Genomic DNA, 22,055 nt, shown 5'->3' with positions numbered 1-22,055 from the left:
TGAGTAAATAAAATGAACCAACCAATAGGCTTGTGTATGTTTTTGTGGCTGGCAAAATGTTAGCTGTGCACGCAAATGATCTTGAACATTTGATGTGCATTATTATACTAAATATTTAGTAACATCAACTAGCTGTATAGATTGATTTTATGTACAAATAGATACATTTATGTGTATTTACTTTACACACATGAGAGTGATGCCCTCCCTCTTTTTTGTAATTTAGATTATTGTCATAGTTCAAACTCTTCTTAAGAAGAGTTCGCTGAACAAAGAAACCTCCTGGTTTCCTCTTTTTAACATGATAAGCCCCAGTTAAGGCACAAGCCTACAGCCCTGTATTGTATTAATGTATTGTGTTTGTAATTTTGAGAATGAGAGGAATATCCTGATTTGAAGGCTAAGCTGTCCCCAGTGGCACAAGCAAAGCTGATAATTGTGAACTGGAAAGATGTGTATATCAAATAGTTTACAAAATGAAGCCAGCTGTGTTTCCCTACATACTGTGGCTTCCTGACATGCATCATTAAACCTTATTAGCTACTTCCTTTTACAGAGATTCTTGTAGTCTTGAACATTATATTAACATTTGCTGCCCCTCCAACTGGAAATTATTTGCTTTTGTAGAGTGTCAACTTGCTCTAGTTTCTGATGCATTGTAATTGGTACTTTAGAGTATAATTATTGTGGAATACTGTGCCATGCTTTTCTTTATTTGGAGATTAATACAGACCTTTTTACTTTTATCTGTCAATCTTTCCACCTTTTCCCACACGTCTGTGTCTCTCTGGATTTCTTACAATTCATTAAGTGTGAATCAAAAATCTAAACAAAAAGTCGGTCTAAAATGTAAAAGAAAAGATTTTCTTTTAAAACTTTCTTTTTCCATTGTTCAAAAGGTTTCTAAAATATGTTGTATATATTGTAAAGTTATTTAGGGGGTCACATACTAGGGAGATATAAATACATCATTAAATGTAACGAAACATATTAGTTTAATTGGTAAAGACGACTCATTTAATTATTGTATTTAATGAATGTATTTCATGGATTTTTTTTTTTTCAGCCTATTCTGGGTCCAGCTAATTTGTTTTTTTCAAAACTTAAACCTGTGGTATACCATTTGTATTTATACTGTATCTTGTTTTCAAGGCTGTCCCAAATTAAGTGTATCCTAATTGAACAAATCAGATTAAATCAAACCGCAAAAATTGTACCAATTTTGACAGACTTTGGCAAACGGTTCAACAGAATTTGTGGGTGGTATTTTTGTGCCATGTGAATGCCTAGTCTTCATGCCATTGCTGTACTTGCCTCTGTCCAGGGGAGATTAACTTCATTTTGCTGTCACTGCCTACTTAAAAGTGCCAGATTACTGTATCTGAGTCTGCGGAAAATCAGTTGTTTGGCAATTTTATTGTTTTATTGTTACCATAGTTAAGTATTTTTTGATTGTCCAACAGATTTTTTTAAAGGAATATGCTTACTCTTGGGTACTAGTACACATACAACATTTAACAATTGATACCTAATTGAAAAAATGTTAACTGCAATTGTAAGTACTATATCTTATAATAGCAATAAAGTAAGGAAGGGTGGTTGCAGTTCAGTAACCACCCCCTTTGTGGGGGACAATAAGTCGACTATGCCTTGTGCCTCTTACAGCACCTTGGGGTATGGTTAACCCACTTTATCAAACCTTATTGTCTAAAAACGGAATGCTGAACATCTGGAAATGTATTTTAAAAACTAAAATTGAGAAACCAGACTTAACCTAATTTGCAGTTTATTCATTTTGAAGTTAGTAAAGGCAATAGCGGAAACATTTGCTAACTTGACTTTTTAGTTTCTTCTAAGTTGTTCTTACACTTTTTGAATGATTGATTTTGAAGTTATTGATGATCATTATAATGGTAATTGAAAGACAGGTAGTAGTAAAGTGTAACATGTTTGGTTCAATTAAAAACAAGCTGTAGATCAACACGTTATCTTTAGTAAGTAGGCTGCAGGTGTGGAATGTATTCAATGGAAACAGTTAATGTTATTCAGGGAATATGTGAACATACTGTAGATGTAAAATTACAAAAAGAAATGACATACAGCTAACCAGATGAAATCCAAACCTTAATATTTGAGATGTGATTAAATATGTTACTGTTAGAATGCCTCTGCATGTTGATGTTTCTTCTGTCATTGGATAGCTCAAGTTATTCAAGTAATTATTCTGAATACCTGGGTGGTCTAGTGAAAAAAACAGCATTTACAATTGATAACTTCCTATGTAGAAAGAAATATTAATAGCAACTTAAGCAGCATGGACTTCTAAAGTTTAAGAGATCATTAACCTTTTCACTACCATGATGGAATGCAATTTGACATGTTACCCTTAAATTCCCGTTTCAGCTTGCTTTAAGTACAGTACAGCATTACCAGCATTGCTACAAATAAGGGAGAGGAAGTGTCTGTTTCTAGCATGACAAATCAGTTTCTTGTTGATTCATCTTATCTTAGTGGTTTTACTTATGTCTACTCTAAATAGGTATACTCTAAATAGGTGTACTCTCTCCACTGTACTCTTGACATAAATTACTATGTGTAACACACTTATTTTTCAAATCTGATAAATGGTCAATCTGATTGCAGTATTTGCAATAAAACAGCTCAATAATGTTACTTTGAATTGGCTTTATATTCATTATTAGCTCCTTGACAAACTTCTACCAAACAGCAAACATCCAAGGTCACAGGCTTATTACCTAGAGACCTATATACAAAACGTATTATTGAAAAATAAATGTTATAAATTAAAAAATCAAAAAAGAATGTCTGTTTATGTTAATTAGCTATGCATCAGTCTATTTAAAACTAAATGATTTTTTTTATAGAGGAATACCCTTTAATATTTAGTCCCCATGTTGAAACTTTTGGCTGTTTTTTGTTGGATTGGCCATTTGTAATTAAGTGTTACATTTTAAGTACGAAATGTAACCATTACCTGATGTTGGTATATAGCCTGAACTCCAGGACAAAGGTTATGCTTTGTACCAACCCTGCTTTTTTGCCAAAAACTACCTTGGTATTCCACATCAGTCAGTCTGTGGAATTGGAGGCTTTTCTTCCACTTTTCCAGTATGACAGGGATCAACAGCTCCATGTGCTCTGCCCTGTGCAGGCACTAACGTATTTTGTGGACAAAAGTTGGAGGTAGTCTGTTTTTTGTCTGTTATGGGGCGAAGTCCCATGGTAAAGCCCTATCTGAGCCCCTCCAGAAAAGAAAAGTTCACTGCCCATTCCACCAGGGGCATGGCAACTTCATGGGCTTTGTTCCAGGGTGCATCTGTCACAGACATTTGCAATGTATCGATGTGGGCTACTCCCCATACTTTTGCCAGATTCTGTAGACTGAATGTCATAGATCCACAAACCCTGGCTTTGGAACTAGAGTGTAAGGGCAGTTTCAGGGTCTACCCTTACAACACAGACATAGAGGTGAGTTTCTCCTTCAATTTTTTCTCCCTCAATTTTTTCACCTACTTGTTACTGCAGTTTCGCATGGTAATGCACAAGGCAGCCGCTTTGCTTAGCCACTAGCATTCCAGTCATTCTGCAATATTGCCCTTGCGATGGCTTTGGTACACTCACCCATACAGTATTGGTTATATTTTGCACTTGAAAGAGAACGTTAGGTTATTATCATAACCCTGGTTCCCTGAAATAGAAAGGTAACCATTAACCTTCAAGGTAGCTGCGTCCATGATTGCAGCAGGCTTGAAGGAAAAATGATGATGAGATCTATGTGTGCAGTCCTTATATGCCTTTGGGGGCGGGCGTGTCTGCATCACAGGCTCGTCCAAGCAGCTTTTTTTTTTTTTTTTTTTTTACCTCCCCTGTGCTGACTCGGGTGTGGCGAAGATGAACACATGCTGTCCTCCGAAGCGTGTGCCGTCAGCCGACCACTTCTTTACACACTGCAGATTCACCATGAAGCAACCCAGGAACTACAGCGTCGGAGGACAACGCAGCTCCCGAGCTGCTAAAGGACAAGCCCGCGTGCGCCCGGCCAGACTACAGGTGTTGCTGGTGCGTGGTGAACCGAGGGCACCTTCCGAAACAACTGTGTAGTTTTAAATTGATTTGAAATTCATTCCAGTCTTAAGCAGACGCAAACTGAAATGAATTGCACCCAAAAACAGTGGACACTCTGGGAAGAACCAGTCTGATAAATTAATCTGATCTTAAATTGTAAACTGAAGCATAGAACTGTAATAGGTTGCGCAGATATAGTGGGGTTTTCCCAATCAGGATTCTATAAACTAACCTAACCCAGTGATCCAATCCTCTAGTGTGCAATGAAGGCCATTCAACCATAATATAAAGATTGCAGTGATGACTAAGATAAGAAGCACCAGTTATAAATCTTATATCAGAATGGTATAAAGCATCAAGCTTCCCCAAAGCAGCTTTCAAGGCCATTCTGTAGACAACATCACCATAATCCAGTATTGGAAGAACAGACATCTGGACTAGAGTATACCTAGCGTAACGTGTAAAACATGATTGATTCTGAAAGAGAAAATCAATTCTAGATTTAACTTTAGATTGAACTTTATCAGTATGGGTTTTAAAAGACAAAGCACTGTCCTGCCAAATACTAGGGATGTGCTTTTTTTGGTAAATTTAATTAACTTTTAAAATCTATGCAATGTCAGTGGTTAAACATTTAAACCATATCTACATACACACACACACACTGTATATTACATTCTGATACTGACTGCCCTGGTTAGTATTTTCTAAGCAAATAAACCCGAAATGAGCAAATAACATTGTAACATCACAAAGACTTAACTACAAAGTACAAATAAAATAATAAATAAATAAAAAAAAGAAAACATGTACACATCAAAGTATATATTGAAATGTTTATATTTATGGTTGTAATTAAAGTTGTTAGTGAAGATATAACTATATACTCTATACATGTTGAACACATTTTCGGACAGTATAATGTTTTTAGAATAGTGTGTTTCTTAAAGGTTCATTTAACAAGAAAAAAACAGGAACCTATTATGTTTTTGTACGGTTTTTTTTGGAATTTTAAAGAGCACTGTGACTGATATTAAAAAGTCTACCTCAGATATTTAGAAGTTTGCAGTCTTTGATAGTAGAGGTGGGATTTGAGATCTATTGTTGCTCGAGACGAGTACTTGAGCATTACAATTTCCGAGTACTCGAATTAAACTCCACTCTCCTCTACATACTGTCCTAGTGAACATAACCCCCCCCCAAACATTGCCACATGTCCTATTTTAAATGCCAGATTAACACACAAGTAATAGAATGTTTGCCTTATTGTGCAGTTAATTATATATCTTCAAGTATTACTAAATAACATAAAGTATTCAAATTTACGTATCCACACAACTTTACATTAAATTGTAAAAAGAGATGCCTGGCCTACCTGTTTGAACTGTGTCTCAGGGGTCCTTTACTTTAGTGCAGTAGTTCCAACATACAAATAAAAACTATATTAAACGTAAATGGCCGTTCGGTCCAAAGTTTACAGAACAATTTCAAGTGAAAAAAGCCTTCATCCTATATGGGAAGATTGGGGAATGGGGTCCACAAATCTGTGGTAACTTTTTCTCCCTTTGAAAGTTTTGTATTAAGCTGTAGCACAATTTTCTTAAAGTTTTTCTAGTTTTGCTCTTACATTCCCTGCTGCATTCCCGATTCACACGCACTGTCCTCATAGACGATAACGTGATCACGCCCTGTTCGGCCAAGTCTATAGTAAATGTTGTTATGGGTGTTTGTTTATTTTGCCATCAGTAGCTCCATCCACAATAATTCTGAATGTTTTCATTTCAAACTATGAAGCATTAAACTTATGTTTTTGTGGTATGGCAATTGTATGGCTCCTTTGGTGAGGTTAAAGTACCACATAGTTCTATCCAAACTGGCTATTTCTTCTATTGTGCATTCTCTGATGATTGATCGAGGGGAAAAAGTAAAAATATTGGCTTCCAATGGCACTAGCTTGAAGCTGAGGGTTATGAACTTGCATGTGGGACTTGGGACTTCATTGTTATGATGACACATTTGAAACTACCAAAACTTTACCTTACTAACACCCCCACCCCAGAAGACAATTACAGATATGTACTGTATAATGAAGGCTTTTTATAGTTGGATTACTTCTTGACAGATACAGTGGTTGATAGTTTGGGTTTGTCTTACATCCCCATTTTAACTTTGAATTAAAGTTAAATTAATGTACTTCCCTTTTTCATTCTCTGATATCTGCTATCACATTATGCGTTGCTAGTGAGTTTATATTTCATATAGCTATATAAAGTTTGCAGTAATTTAATAATGCTCTTTTGTGCTTTTTTCATGCTATTTTGAGATAGTTATTATGAGATATAGCCCACAATGACCCCCATAAACAATATGTACGTGTGTGTATATATATTATGACCCACTTTATATCACGAATTATGCTTGCACTGCAGTCATGATATAAAGCGGGTTTGTGTGTGTGTGTGTGTCTGTCTGTCTGTATACACACACACACACTTGTTTAATGCTGAATACTTTTGACGAGTTATTTTCAGTCTTCCTACTCTTCAGTCTGTGTTAAGTTATAAGAAGTATGTTTTGTATACTGCCTGTAAATTGCAGTTGTATAATACATAGATTTAATTTTGCAATGGATTTCCTGATGGAGTCATTTTAAAATAGTCTCCTAATTGATGTGCAGTAGCTAGTAGGCTGTGATGCACAAGACGTAAGGTACTTGTAGAGCCCCTGACCATTCATTGAAAGGCAGACAATAACAAATGAATACATTTGACAGATTATTTTACCCTTGTGCTATTGACATTGTGAAGTAAAACCTTAGTATGCTGTTCCTGAATATTTTGTCTAGAATTTCACAGTTATTCCATGGTACGCTGCAGAGGAACAGTTTGAGTTAGTGGTTATGCATATTGCGAGACAGTGATTCTTTATTTTATTACAAAAAAAAGACCAACTCTAGAAGGCCAGATTAAATCATTCCTTTCACTTTTAATGGGATTTGGATGAATAGAGTAAAATATGCACTTTGCATTCATTGATAGCATCTTTAGGTTGAGGTAATTGAGTCTTTTTTTCCTGACTGAATGAATAATGACTTCATCTGATCCTCAGCGAGGCCTGAAACTTAGACCGCCTTTGTCAATGCAAAAAGATCTGGGCTTTGAAACATGCTCTGCGTCTTTGGCTTAATTTTTCTTCATTTTAATCCAAAACCCTATTTTTCTCAATAATTGAAGCATAAACCCGTGTAGTAGTTGAAACAACGGAAATTGCAAGATATTCGCCGTTGTGCAACTTTTTTTAAATGCAGCTGATAAATCACCCGGCTGTGGTACCAGTCACCCAGTTCTCAAGGGAAGGGGCAGTCCAGGCACAAGAATGTAGGCATTTTTTGCTCATCTATTTAAATATTGTCTTTTCAAACTGTTTCTTTATTTAGGGAAATGTTGTGTTTTACTGTTTTTTTTGCAAGTGCAGTCCAAAGATAAGACCCACTGTGATGGAGTTTTTTTTTTTTTTTTTTTTATGGGGTCGTTTTTTAAATAATTTTTCCACAGGTTTTTTTGGCTAAGGGATGCATTTGAAAGAGAATAGTTAGATTGCTGAAGGGAAGTATCAGAATATGTAAACTTTATGCATGCTTTTACTATTCAGGGTTTTAACAAAATGGTTTTATGGTTACACACATACACACTCACAGAGTCTTGTAAAAATACAGTGTAAAAATATTTACACCATTTTAACATCCAACTAAACATTCTGACTAGTTCCACTTACATCCAATTTTAATGAAGCGAAAGATTGACATTATTGATTGGAGAGGGTTGTTTGGTGTTTTTAAAGTATACCCAAAACTTTTTTCATTGAAAAGTAAAATGGCTTAATGGAGTGCTAACTTGTTTTAAAATCAATTTTCTTACTATCGTTTGATGTACCGACATTGGTCCCCCTTTTCTTGTGAGCAGTATAGCTCCAGCAATACAGTATTACCACTGGCCACCCATCTGTATCAGGGTGTGAAGCCGGTCAGAAAAAATATCGAGGGTCTTTACGGTGAAGAATGTGTTGGATATGGGGGTAACTAGGCCTTTTTGGTTGGACAACCAATAAAAAAACAATATACGTAATGATAATTTTACTAAAAAAGGTTCTTCTTTTTAGATTGCAACGCACGAAGAAAAAGATAGATCAGTAAATCTAACCCAGGATCCACATGTACCGGAGTACGTCGACCATTTGGTACTTAACTTTGATTCAGTATGTCATGTCGTCTCCTTCACTAAACCGATGTCTGCAGCAGGTCGTCCAAGTTTTTTTTTTTTTTTTTTTTTTTTTTTTTTTTTTTTTTTGCAAATTGAAATGAAAATGCTAACAAATATCCAAAATCTTCAAAAGAAGAAAAGGGTACCAATAACAACATGGTATTGCTAGTGCTAAAAGGTAAGAAAACAGATGGTTAAAATGTTATTAGAACTGCTTTAAGAGAATTTTTGGGCAACATTTTGGCTCACATCCTTGGGAGACGGTAATTCTGTGGGAAAGCTACAAATGTGACCGGGTTCATTGTGATACTACACATGGGTTCATTCGTTTCTAGTTTTTTTTAATTAGCCAGCTGCATTTGTATGTAGCACAGAATGGCGCTTTTGAGTGGTTATTGTTATTCTGGCCTCATTCCTGAATTGCACCTTGCTCGGGCATGCTCAAGAGACTTCCCCCAAAGTAAAATATACTGGTGACTTAATAAAAAAAAAATGCAAATATCCGTTAATGAAGAAATATTAATAAACAATTATCAGGAACACATAATAAAAGTATACTGTATAAAATATTCTATCTTTTGCTTTGTGTTTGGTATGTACATTTGTGCACAGTATTTCCTGCATAGAAGTATTGTAAATGTGTATCAAACAAATTATTTGATAGCTGTCAGGTAGATTGCATTGGTACTTCTCATCACATGTGCGGGGAGGTAGTCAGTTTGAGGTTCTTCCAATGTCATGTGAACTCTGAGATCAGCTGTTAAAATGTGGTTTCTTGATTACTGTACATCTGTAGCCTCCTTGTCTGGTCACGGCTATTTCCCATAAGCATAAATTAGTTTCACTATGAAATATCTATTCCCCAGTTTACTTACCGTATATGACAAGGTAATGGAAGCGGGTGTCTAATTTTACTTGGTAAATATTTATTAAGTCTCATTTTATTGTGAATACTTTCCACCTTAAAAAGAATACCTGTTTGCTTTGAGTTTTTATTTTATATTTTTTGTATAATATATTATTTCCTCTGATCAAAAGTATATACTAATATTCTTACACAATATTTTTTTTAAAAACTGTACCGTATACACACAGGTTTGGTATGTATGAACTTGAGACACGGAACCAAACTAAATCTAATCAGTTACATGCCCTCATTTTGTGATTAAGTATGTTTCACTGTCTACAGTGACATTAGCTTAGAATACATAACAAATCATTGATGTTACTCACTCCTTAAATCTTTTTTTTCTTTTTTTGTACAAATGCAACATAATTTGGATCTGTTCTAGAGTTTTTTGCACCTGCCTGAGGCATTGCCTGATTTTCAGTAACCTTGCGACTCCTTCCTTGTGATTACAGATGGGGTTATTGGATTTGGAGCTGAACAGCTTGACAAAAGCTCTGTTTGCAGCAATGGTGGTTCTCTCAGTAGTGATGGTGGCTCTGCAGGGATTCGTAGGGCCTTGGTTTCGCAACCTGTTCCGGTTTGTCCTGCTGTTTTCTTACGTCATTCCTATCAGGTATGAATTTGAACACATGAGTATGAGTGTGGTGGTGGGGGGTCGCTGTCTAATTTCACCGATGTGTGACTTTCTTGAAATTTATACCTAGTTCTCATTGTGAAGGAAATTGATCTTATCAGGAAACTGGAGGAGAAGCCAAAGAAAATCTGCTGATACTTAGACTCAAACTGGGACTAGTGCTCGCCTTTTGTGAGGCAAACTTTTATTTTTAGGGTTTTTTTTTTTGTTTTCTTTATTAAATGTGACACTAGGGCTACCATTACCCTAGTGTCAGCACTTGTGTTAATTAAATCTGCGTGTGTGTGCGGCATGTCAACACCCAATGCTCTGTGTGTGCATCAGTATCATTCAGTGACGGCCCACACACATGACAATACCCCCTGTTACAGATACTTAAAATACATAAAATATTCCTACAAAAAATGAAATCTTACTTTTAAAAATGAAGGTGTAATTGTTTATTATATGAAGATCTCACTTTCATCTTTGTATTGGTTTTCAGTCAGTGTCATTATCATGTATTGTCTTTGGTTACCAAGTTGTATACTACGGAATTAGAAAATTAATGAAAATTGACAAATGCGCAAGTTTTAAAAAAGCAACAGTTTACTTTTTTTTTTTTTTTTTTTTTTTAACAAACATACAGTACCAGTCAAAAGTTTGAGTACACCTGTTTGAAACCAGGTTTTTCATGATTATCTGTGTTTTTAACTGTATAAACTTGTCAATAAACACTTAGTATTTCATTATATGATGTGTGTACTTGTATAAGCTGATAATCACAAGTGAATTGCATTCAAAAATTAAATTTGTAAATGAAAATGTAAATCTCAATTTCAATGAAATGGTCACCCAAAGCAAGGGGATTTCAGTCTGAAGCCCAAGTCAGTTAAAAGTCTGAAATGTGTATGTATGTATGAGGGTCCATGATTACTATAAATATAGGTAGCATAGGCACAAATTTGTCATTCCTGAATGTAAGGGAGCAGAAAATGGCAAAATATGCACATTAAGCAAAGAAAAAAGTCTGTAATTACTTTAAGAAATGAAGGTCAATCTTTAAGACAAATCGCAAGAACTTTGCAAGTGTCTGTAACTGCTGTGGCCAAGACCATCAAACGATTTGAAGAAACTGGTACTCATGAGGACCGAACAAGGTCAGGCAGGCCAAGGGTGACCTCAGAATCAAAGAACAAGTTAATTTGAGTCACAAGTCTGCAAAACCGGCGATTAACTGCCCCTGAAATACAAGCTCAGCTAAATGCTACTAGAAGTACAGATGTTTTAACATCAACTGTTCAGAGGAGATTGCATGAAGCTGGCCTGACTGGAAGAATTGCTGCAAAGAAACCATTGTTAAGAGTGCAGAATAAGAGGAAGAGACTTGCCTGGGCCAAAAAACACAGAAACTGGACATTTGAGGAGTGTCTTATGGACTGATGAGTCAAAATTTGAAATATTTGGGTCCAACCGCTGAGTATTTGTAAGACGCAGCGAGGGTGAGTGCATGAGTTCTGCATGTGTGGTTCCTACTGTCAAGCATGGAGGAGGCAGTGTCATGGTCTGAGGTTGCTTTGCTGGTGACTTAGTTGGTGATCTTTACCAAGTCCATGGCAAGCTCAGCCAGCATGGCTATCATAGCATACTTCAGAGGCATGCCATTTCAGGATTATGGCTAGTTGGGCAGTCCTTCATTCTTCAGCAAGATAATGACCCGAAACACACCTCAAAGTTGTGCAAGAACTATCTGGCGAAGAAGGAAAGTGAAGGACAACTCAATCTAATGACCTGGCCTGCCCAGTCTCCAGACATCAGTCCCATAGAACTTGTACAGGACGAACTGGACAGAAGAGTCAAAGCAAAGCTAACCACAAGTGCCCTACATCTCTGGGAATTGCTGCAGAAGAGCTGGGAAGACATGTCGGGTGATTTCTTGCTGAAACTTGTTAACCGAATGCCTCGTGTTTGTGAGGCTGTTATTAAGGCAAAGGGTGGCTATTTTGAGGAATCCAAGATTAAGAGACAATTTTCAGTTTTCTTGAATATTGCTTTGATACTCCTTATGTTTGTTTTGTATATTGTAACTTGTGTTTTCATTTTCAAGTATTTACAGAAACATATACGACGTAAAACATTGTCAATTATGAAAAAAACCTAGTTTCCAGCAAGTGTACTCAAACTTTTGACTGGTACTGTATACCACTGTTAAACAGTTAACACACTGTAACAATTTTTTTTTTTTTTTGGTTCCTGGGTAGTAAGTGTTATTTCCTAATTGCTTATGCCTCAAAAGTATAGCAAATGGCTATTATTCCCCACAAACTTTGCTTTTGTGACCAGGACAGTGATATTTCAAAATATCACTATTTCCAATGGGAAAACAGGCAAATGTGTGTCTTTTCGTTCACATAAAGTCAGAAAAAAACAACATATGAATCCAAATTAACATGTATTTATACTAAAGTAATACAAAAATGACTACAAAAGATTTAGAAGTGAGTATTTTTTCGAGATTTACAATTATACTGTAAAGTAATACAAAAATGACTACTTTAGTATAAACACATGTTAATTTGGATTCATATGTTGTTTTTTTCTGACTTTATGTGAACGAAAAGACACACATTTGCCTGTTTTCCCATTGGAAATAGTGATATTTTGAAATATCACTGTCCTGGTCACAAAAGCAAAGTTTGTGGGGAATAATAGCCATTTGCTATACTTTTGAGGCATAAGCAATTAGGAAATAACACTTACTACCCAGGAATAAAAATTGTGTTACATAGTGTAATCAATCATTTACAAAAAATGTTTAAACATTTCCTCTGTAACATAGATTTACAACTTTAAAGCTTTTCAGAATGCTGTGCACTTTTTTAATAATCAAGCCACTTCCTGTCACTGTCTCCTGTGATGTACGTATTCCCATAACATAATAATTATGGTTATGTTGTGTAATTAAACCAAACGGACACCCCTGCATAAGTTTGCAGAAACACAGATCAACCTGGGTAACTGTTTAATCTGAATCCGATATCCTTATTCTGCATTCAAGTAAAATCCCAACCATACATCCATGCTGAGCCTGTGTAAAAAATCTTGCTTATGTACAAAACAAGAGTCAATAACTGTAATTAGAAAATAAAAATGATGCATCACCATCAGAGCCAATCAGCTTCCAGCTCTAGCACACTGCTACATCAAATAAAATAAATATTCAAATATTTTTTTATTTTGACTCCTGGGTCAATTCATTTTAAAAAGAAAGGCCTGTGGCAAGCTGCATAACATACCTGAAGTTAAAATTCCCCTTAAATTTACCCTAAGAGTTTCAAGGTGTTGCAAAAAGTCATTTAACTTAAATAAATCAGTGCCTAAATTAAGGCAACATTAGCATTGTGATTTACTTAAGCTTGAGGTGTTTATGCATGTTGTTTGTACTGGTAGCTTTGGTAATGTTCAAATTAGTATTTTTAAAATAAGTATGCATTATTCTGCTGAGAAATGCATATTAAAGTTTGATTGTCTCAGTTTATCTGATGCTTTTGATCAACGGTTGTTTTATATTCTGTTTAGTTTACGTGTAAACCTGGACATGGGGAAAGCAGTTTACGGCTGGATGATCATGAAAGATGAAAACATTCCTGGCACTGTGGTACGAACCAGCACCATTCCAGAAGAGCTGGGACGATTGGTTTATTTACTAACTGATAAAACAGGTAAGAAGCATGAATTGCCCAAGATCGTCAACGAGAAGCTATGGAAAAGACACTCATTGCCAGACTTAGAGTTCATTGCATTTTTCACATTGTGTATCAAATGCAGTGTAGCATATTCTACATACAATTATGAAAAATAAAAACAGTAAGATTTTTAATGACAGAAATGTTTAATAAAGACTATTTTGCATTTGATATAACAAATTCCAATGAGAGATATATATATATATATATATATATATATATATATATATATATATATATAATATTAGGAAAAAACTCAGCACAATATACACTAGTGTTGCAAGCACTTGTGTTTGTCCAACATAATACAGTACTATACATGGTACTGCAATAATGTGGCTACAGTATTGTAAATGTGTCTCTATCCGTCATACTCTCTACCCTCAAAGTAATATAGTATCATAAATTGCATAATACATTATAGGTAAATACAATCCTAACTGGCTGGGAGGCACAGAACTGTCAGTTTAGTGGTTATCACTACCCAGGGCTTTCGAGAACTAACTGGTTCAGAACTCCCACAGATTGCTTTTGTATTGTGTTCAGCCCTCTTCTCGTCTTTACTTAAATAACTTGTGTGAGGTTTATGTCATCACGTTGATATTCTAGTATAGTTCTATTTGGAAGCATCTTGTCACTTCTTAGTCATTCAATAAAAAGGAGATGCCAAGATCGGCAACAATCTCTTGAGAGGTTCATCAGCTGCTGTTCAAGCAGAATGGACTCACAAGTGGCTTTCATCTTTAATATGTGCCTTTTTGAGAAGTAATGATCTATACAATTTCAAGAGCAAACATGGGCAAGAAAGTAACAGGGAAATCCAACTGGAACAGCTCTCAGTCTAAGTGAGCTTTGTGTAGCTGTTTGCTGCAGTGCTGCATAAAGAAGAAAGCAGAGAATAGCCTGTTATTACCTGTTTGTCAAATGTGATAGCCTGCTCTCCCAGAAAACGGAAAGAAATTAAAGTTGCAGGGTCTGAAGAATGCTGCGGCACTAATATAATTGGAAGGTAGTTGCCTTATGACTGCAAATTGAGTTTGTGTTTCATCAATACGCATTTTGACAAGAAGCGTCCATCACTGCAAGTCTTGCATTTGCCACGACAGAATAGAAAATTAAGTGTCCCAATAATTACATTATAGTTTCCTTATTGTTGGACAAGAAAGCAATATGGTATAATTAGGTTTGATTGGAGAGCATGCTTCCGGTAAGATCTGAAATTAATGATGTTGCTATAGTGACACATCTGTGGCTACCAGTGCGTGAAACATAAAGTAATTCGTTCGACAAAAGAAGACATCTGTTAACTGCAAGGATGCGAAGCATATTGACACTGACCAGAAATACTAGACGCTGTGTGATAAATGAACAAATGGTGCTGAAACAGTAGGACAGATAATGTGTACTTAATCTGCAGCAAGGACTTTAATCTTCTTACTGGTTACATTTGAATGGTCATTGTTTAGGGAACAATGCCATGGAGATCCCATAACTTTCAGAACTTACCTCTGGCTAAAGCCCATTAAAGCAATGCATTAATTCTGGTGTTGGTGTTTTATCTGCTAGCAATACCTTACTATTAGTAAAGAGACTTACTTTGACAACAGTTTCTATTTTGCACCTTAGCAATGTTGGAGAACCAATGATTGCCGATTAGCATCATGGCCTGGCCAGTCTTATTTATTTGCAGGACTGCTGTGCAAAAGATTTAAGGATTTGGCTTTATTAGGATCTTGCCTACAAACAAGGGGATTAAAAATGTTTCACTAACAATCCATACTTTGCATAAATAACTGCCAACAAAACAAAAATATTATTATTATTATTATTATTATTATTATTATTATTATTATTATTATTATTATTATTATTATTTCAAATCAGTTATTAAATTAATCAAATGGGGATATACTGGTATGTTTTTAAAGTCTATTTTAATGCAGGGTGGAATTAAATCCCCCTACATATCTGGAAGGAGAAAAAAGAGGCCCAGTTCCCACAGTGACTTCTAGTGGCTGTCCGGTTCCCAACCCTGCCTTACTCATTCAAATCTCTTCCCACACTGATAGTACCTGATAATATAAAGCTGTTCTGTGTCACAATTAAGTTCATTTTTATCGAAATATCATAACTTTTTCTTGTATTTAGCTTTCTGCTTATTTTACTTCAGCAAAAAGCAGTTCTTACATTCACCAAATGTCATGTCAGCTGTAGGGACACAATCTTCCTCCCTCTATAGAAGGGCTTGTCATTTAAACCACCTACTGGTGTTACAATGTTACTACTGCGATATGTAGTTGTAAATTATATCTCAAAGCTCTTCTAGATCTAGTATAATAAACAAAAGAAAGGTATTTTTCTCAATGATGTTTTTGTTTTACTGGTAATATTTTCTAGGATTGATAAAACACTTTGTGTCTCATGTTGTGCTGTTGCCTCTCTCAATGAGTTAAAACAATAGTTAAGGCAATGGTCTTATATACATTTAATAATAGTTAGGAATGGGTGGTAAGATTGTGTTCTTTACTGTGAAATCTGCGTTCCGATGTGCATGTTTGCATTTGTCACTGAAGTATGCCGGTAGTATTTAAAAAAAAAGAAGCATGTGCATTATACTGCAAAGGGAAATTCAGGTTGGCCACGTCTGTCTTTTTTCTTAACAGTTTGAATTTCTAGACATCAATGCCAGTTAATCAGTCAGTAGTTGGCTTGAAGGATAGTGTGTAACTCAAGTTAAGTGTACTTGATACCTTCGAAGCATACCAATTAAACTATTTTGGAAGAAATTACAACAGCTGAAGATGACAGATGCACCATGTGAATAGAGCTACCTGACCTCAATCTGGATTAATAAGAATTACTTCTAATAACTAAACTTGATAAGTTTTCATAAACGGGGGAAAAAGAGATTTTCTTCCAGGTGTTGTTTGCTTGTGTGGTCCACAGTTCTAAAAGAATGTCACTGAGACCTTTTTGTAGACACTTTTATTGCTGAGTCATGCCAGTCTAATGTTATTTTGTATGAAGAGAAACTCCTGCACTCCGCATATCAGTGACACAGTATTATTAATATTATTTATTCTCTCTTTTCTACCTTAACTCCGGCTGGAGTTTTATTAGTCTTGTTTTTTAGTAGCGTATTGTGAATTTAAACTATGTTTTAAATATTTTTTGCGGTTAAAACTGTTATTCCAGGTGCTGTGCATGTGGCTCACTGCTCAAGCAGTCGCAGCGGTCTGGGCTCAGACTCGCTTGCAAGCCAGCACTCCTGGATGGGCACTGTGTTTAGCCCTCAGGCTGCACAAACTAGCTTGCGGGCCCAACAGTTAGAGAGTTTTGCTCTTCTGCCCATCCCACAATAGTGGGCATTTTTGGCACTGCTTTGTGAAGGCTTGTCAGCAGGAGAGAGCTTTAAGCAGACGCAGATCCCTTTGTTGCTGCCTTGGTCACGTCCAGTTTGCTTAGGCCCTGCTAGCACCACTCATGCACTGTTCCGTGCACCATATTTTACCGTACCATGCCTCCGTGCACCGTAGTGTACCGTTCGGTGCCTCCGTGCACCGTAGTTTACCGTTCGGTGCCTCTGTGCACTGTAACGCATCGTGATCCATAGTGTAACGTACCATGCATACTGTACAGTGCTTCGGCACTGTGTTGCACCATGCACCTTAGTATATTGTTCCTGTGCTCTTGTGCACCGTGCATACCATATGGTGCTCCCACACCGTGTTGCACCGTAGTGCAGCAGGTCTCAAACTGGACTGTATCCTGGGGGGACGTTAGAAGGTTCAGGTTTTTTTTTTTTTTGTTTTGTTTTTTTTTTTACAGCACACATCTTAACCAAGGCTATACCATATAACGGGTGGATATTTTATTTGTATTTTTTTTTTTTTGCTGTATTGATTGGATCGCCAGTAATACTTCCACCAATCAGAGGGTTGCATACAGTACTCATAGTGACCCCACCCTTTGTCAGACTGGTATACAGAACAGATTAAAAAACGCTGGACAAGAGAAATAATGTGTCAGATATCAAAGTGGATATGAGAATGGCAATGACAAAGCCAATGTGCTTGAAAACATTAAAAGTAGACCAGACATTTCCATCAGTGGATTTAAAAAATTTGGAATTGATGATGTGATCAGAAACTCAGTTACTGTAATAGGACTGTTCTTTTTTTATGTTAAGCATTTTTGTGTTCTTTTTTTCGAAGGGTTTAATTAAGTAACAGCCAAAATTGTTTGTGTCAGACCTGTTGAAAGTCCGTAACAAAGTGGTTGATTGTTATTGTCGATACATTGTAGACACGACTATTAATGCAGGCTTCGTGCAGGTATCGCAAAGTCCAGGAACAAAACAAAACAATAAAACATTTTCAACCGTATAAAACAGAGCTGATTTTGCCAGTGCTTGCTAGTCTATTAACCAGTTTGAAATGATTTTGAAGCAAAAGCATTTTGGTTTCGCCTTTATTGTTAAAGATTTCACACATGGCAGTACTGCCCTACAATTGCTGCATGGTAGTACTGGTACATGGTAGTTCCACTGTGTTTTGTTGTCAAGTACCACAGACAAGAGGAAGGGGGGTGTGGCCCAAAAAGCCATAGTGTACCGTGCACTGTACCGTACCATACCATACTGTGCTCCCGTGCACCGCATTGCACCGTTCCATTATTGCATGACCTGCAAGAAGTGCATCCCTTCAGAGGATAAGCACGATCTATGCATGTGGTGTCTTGGGACTGAGCATGCTCAACAGGCATTACCGAATCTCTCCTTTTGTGAGGCGTGTGCAGTGCTCACCAGGCATTCGGTCGAGCGCAGGCACAATCACTTTGCAGAACCTGCTCCCTCGACCTCCTCTCACAGGGACATGTCCCCCTCGTCACAGTGTGGAGCCCCGCCACCGGCAGTTTGTACTCCAGTGGCCAAATGACAGCACAGAAGCAGAAGCCCCTTGCAGACTTCTACGTAGGCCTCATCCACTACCACCGTCAATATCGCCATCCACCTTATGCACAAAAGACAATGGCAAAACCACCAGTGGCTCGGCAGTAGCCCTAGGGGTTTGCTGCCACAGGTCCAGGGCCCTTATTCAAGAAGCCAACTGGATTACTGGCAGTCAAGCACCACAGCCATCTGGGTCCTCACCACAGTACAGCTTGGCTATTTGCTCCAGTTCAAACAGGGCCCTCCCCCCTTTACAGGAGTGGTTACGACTTCTGTCTCCAACCTTCAAGAACCCTAGTGCTGCTTCAAGAGGTGAAGACCCTGTTACTAAGAGGGGCTATCCAGGTGATATACCCCTCTGACCTAGAGTCGTGTTTTTATTCCAGGTACTTCCTGATGCTGAAAAGGGACAGCAGCCTACGGGCCATTTTCAGACAGCTCCATCTGTTCTTGAGGCGCAGGCGCAGGAAGTTCAAGATAATGGTAGTGAAACAGGTCTTGCGGTCTGACAGACCGGGCAACTGGTTCACTACGGTGGAACTGAAAGACGGCTATTTCCATGTCCCAATAAGACCCGGCCACAGGAAATATCTGTGTTCTCTTTTCAAGGGACCACTTACGAGTTCTGTGTTCTATCGTTTGGCCTTTCTCTAGCCCCTCACACATTTTCAAAGTGCATGGGGGTTATCCTGGTCTGAGACTGCAAGGCATCACAGTGTTCAACTACCTGAACGACTGGCTCATATGTGCCGAGTCACCAGTGCAGACAATAGCTCACATGTACAGTGGCTCTCAAAAGTATTCACCCCCCTTGGACTTTTCTACATTTTATTGTGTTACAGCATAGAATCAAAATGGATTTAATGAGGAGTTTTTGCACTGATCAACCCAAAAAAAGTCCATAATGTCAAAGTGAAAAATAAAATCTGCAAATTGTTCTAAATTAATTACAAATACAAAACAGAAAATAATTGATCATCATAATCAGAATATTTGAGCTTGATTTAATCCAGCACATGTTTTAACAATGCTAATTACAGCTTTAAAGACAGAGTTAGAGGTAACAGAAATAAATGCCAATCTACCAATCCTCTATTAATAAGTAACAGTTGCTACCAAAGGCCTCTAGTAGTGCACTGCTTTCGTACTAGCCATTAAAATTGTAACTTTGTTTTCCGATGCGTCTACAGAACAAATTTCCAGATTTGCATGTGTTTGCAGCATTTTTTCAAGTGTTGTCTGTGTTACACTAGAGACCAGCATAATTTATTTAGTATTGTTTTGAAAAGTATGTTTGAAATCAAAATGGCAGCTTTTAGGATATTGTTTCTATATGTCATTGTTGCAACATTTAAATGCTTGTCGTTTTTGAATTAGCTACACAATATTTGCAAATATTGCAATCTGGCATTTTTACAACTGTTCAGTGAACAAAATGAAAGCATTTTAGTGCTGAAGATTTTAATGTATTTTACTATTTTTAAAATACATGTTTAGTATGTCGTTGCATTTTATTTATGTAACATCTGATTTGCAACTGTGATATGTTGTCTTGATGCTTTGAATCTTACATTAAATGTATTTTAGGTTCGTGTTTCTGATTTTTTCACTTTGTGTTGCTGTGACTTTTTCCTTATGAAACTCACTTGGTCTGTGCATATCTTGATAGTGAAATGCACTAAAAAATGACGATTTTGTATATATTTAAATATTGCCCAAAGATGCCTCCCCCCTCCCTTTCATTTTCAGCACTCCCAGTTTGAAATTTGTTCCCGCCTCTCTGAAAACAGGACAGCACACAGCAACACACACCTTCATCAATGCTGACATTAACTCCACTATCTACTAACTCTACTAACTGTGATTCCCCTTCTTATACACTCGTGACTGGAGCCTCATTAACCATTAATCTTTCAATTTTGGCCTCAGCCACATTCCCACATGTTTTCTTCTCTCTCACACACACACATACACCATAACGGCAGGGCTTCCAGCATGCCACGGTAAGTTTTAGTATTTAACTTTCCCTTACATCTTAAAATGTATTAGCTGGGGAAAAAAGAACGTTTTAAGTAATTCAAAATATCTACCAGTCTACACGTGTTAATGCTGATTATGCTGTTTGTTCAGTAACTTGTTCAGTGTATTCATAAAGTTTATTCAAAGCTTCCTTCATGGCTTTTATTTTTTTTAGAGAAGACAGCACTGTCCTTTGTTGTTACTGTGATATACTGAAATAAAGTTGCTGAAAGTAGTCAGGCTGCATCCAGTTGTTTGATTTCTTTTTTTTTTTAACTTTATTTGCTACAGTACATTTAAATAGATGGTTTAAACATATAGGATAGAGTGTAAGCAGATACATACAGTCTGCATTGACAGACAATATTCATAGAACGTGTATTGATTTGTTCATCAAGCAGAAAAAAGTACATTGATTTGGAACAGTGATTGTTTGAAAGATAACTTTACCATAGATTAAGGACCTCGTATTGACCAATCAGGTTAAAGGAAATCTCCGATCCATTTTCTAATGTAATTTGAAGCGGCTAACTCTTAAACTCCCTTGCTCTAGAAGGCTAAATGCTATTAAGTGTGTACTCCATTACTATTAAAGCAGAGAATATAGTTAATGTCACTGAATGTATATTTAATTTATGCACCTGTTTGTTTATACTATTGACAGAGAAAAATGAGGCCAAGGTCTCATTTCAAGGTGACTTGCTAAAAACATGAGTTGTAATATTTTAAAAAGGATGCCTGATTTGGGCTACCTTCCTTCACATCTCTGAATGATAAGCAGATAAACTTCACTGGTTAGTAAATTAATTTAATTGGGAAGCTTGGCGTGTGTTTATATTTTATATTTTAGAAGTTGTTTTACTCAGGATTGAGGATTGACTTTTTCTTTTACTTATATATATATATATATATATATATATATATAATTTTTTTTTTTTTTTTTTTTTTTTTCCCCAGAAGGGCCTTTTTTTTTGCCCTTTATAGCAGATGTATTGAACTGAGATACAAGGAGATTAAGTGACTTGCCTCAGGACACACATTATGTCAGTTGCTAAGCTTGGAGTGTGTATCCTAGGAACTCCTGATCCCAAATCCGAAACTCTAACCACTGCATTACATTTACCTCACAAACATTAAAAGAATGCTCAAGTCATAATTTCAGGAGAAAGCCTTATCTGCTTTTCAGAATTCTTCAGAGGTCTGTTACGAATCACAGCTGTTGCCACCCAGGGTACAATGCCTGTAGGACCTTTTCCTTAAAAATTAATTTCCTCCCCCCATCCCCACTTTACACTGTGTTTAATGATTCCATTTTAGGGAAGAAAAAAAAAACATGTTTTGGTGGGTAATGGAATGGCTGCTTTTGAGCTCAGTTTTAATCCCATATATGTTGCATCAAAGCACCATAAAGAATGAGAGCAAAGCATCATTTGATTTTGATATTAACACAAGCAAATATTGCAGACAGGTG

General features: G+C 36.6%; 1 protein-coding gene across 1 annotated transcript in view; it reads left to right on the top strand.

Moving 5' to 3' along the window:
- The window catches only part of atp9b (ATPase phospholipid transporting 9B), a 189,814-nt gene that overhangs the window by 128,980 nt on the left and 38,779 nt on the right, over positions 1–22,055 (top strand). Inside the window, 2 exon segments of the mRNA XM_041248556.1 lie at positions 9,708–9,868; positions 13,448–13,590. Of these exon segments, the coding sequence (XP_041104490.1) occupies positions 9,708–9,868; positions 13,448–13,590 (304 nt within the window).

This window comes from Polyodon spathula, chromosome 4 (assembly GCF_017654505.1).
Source record: "Polyodon spathula isolate WHYD16114869_AA chromosome 4, ASM1765450v1, whole genome shotgun sequence".
Classification (NCBI taxonomy): Eukaryota; Metazoa; Chordata; class Actinopteri; order Acipenseriformes; family Polyodontidae; genus Polyodon; species Polyodon spathula.
Note: the sequence above shows the minus strand (reverse complement) of the source record. Positions and strands in the feature narration are given on the sequence as shown.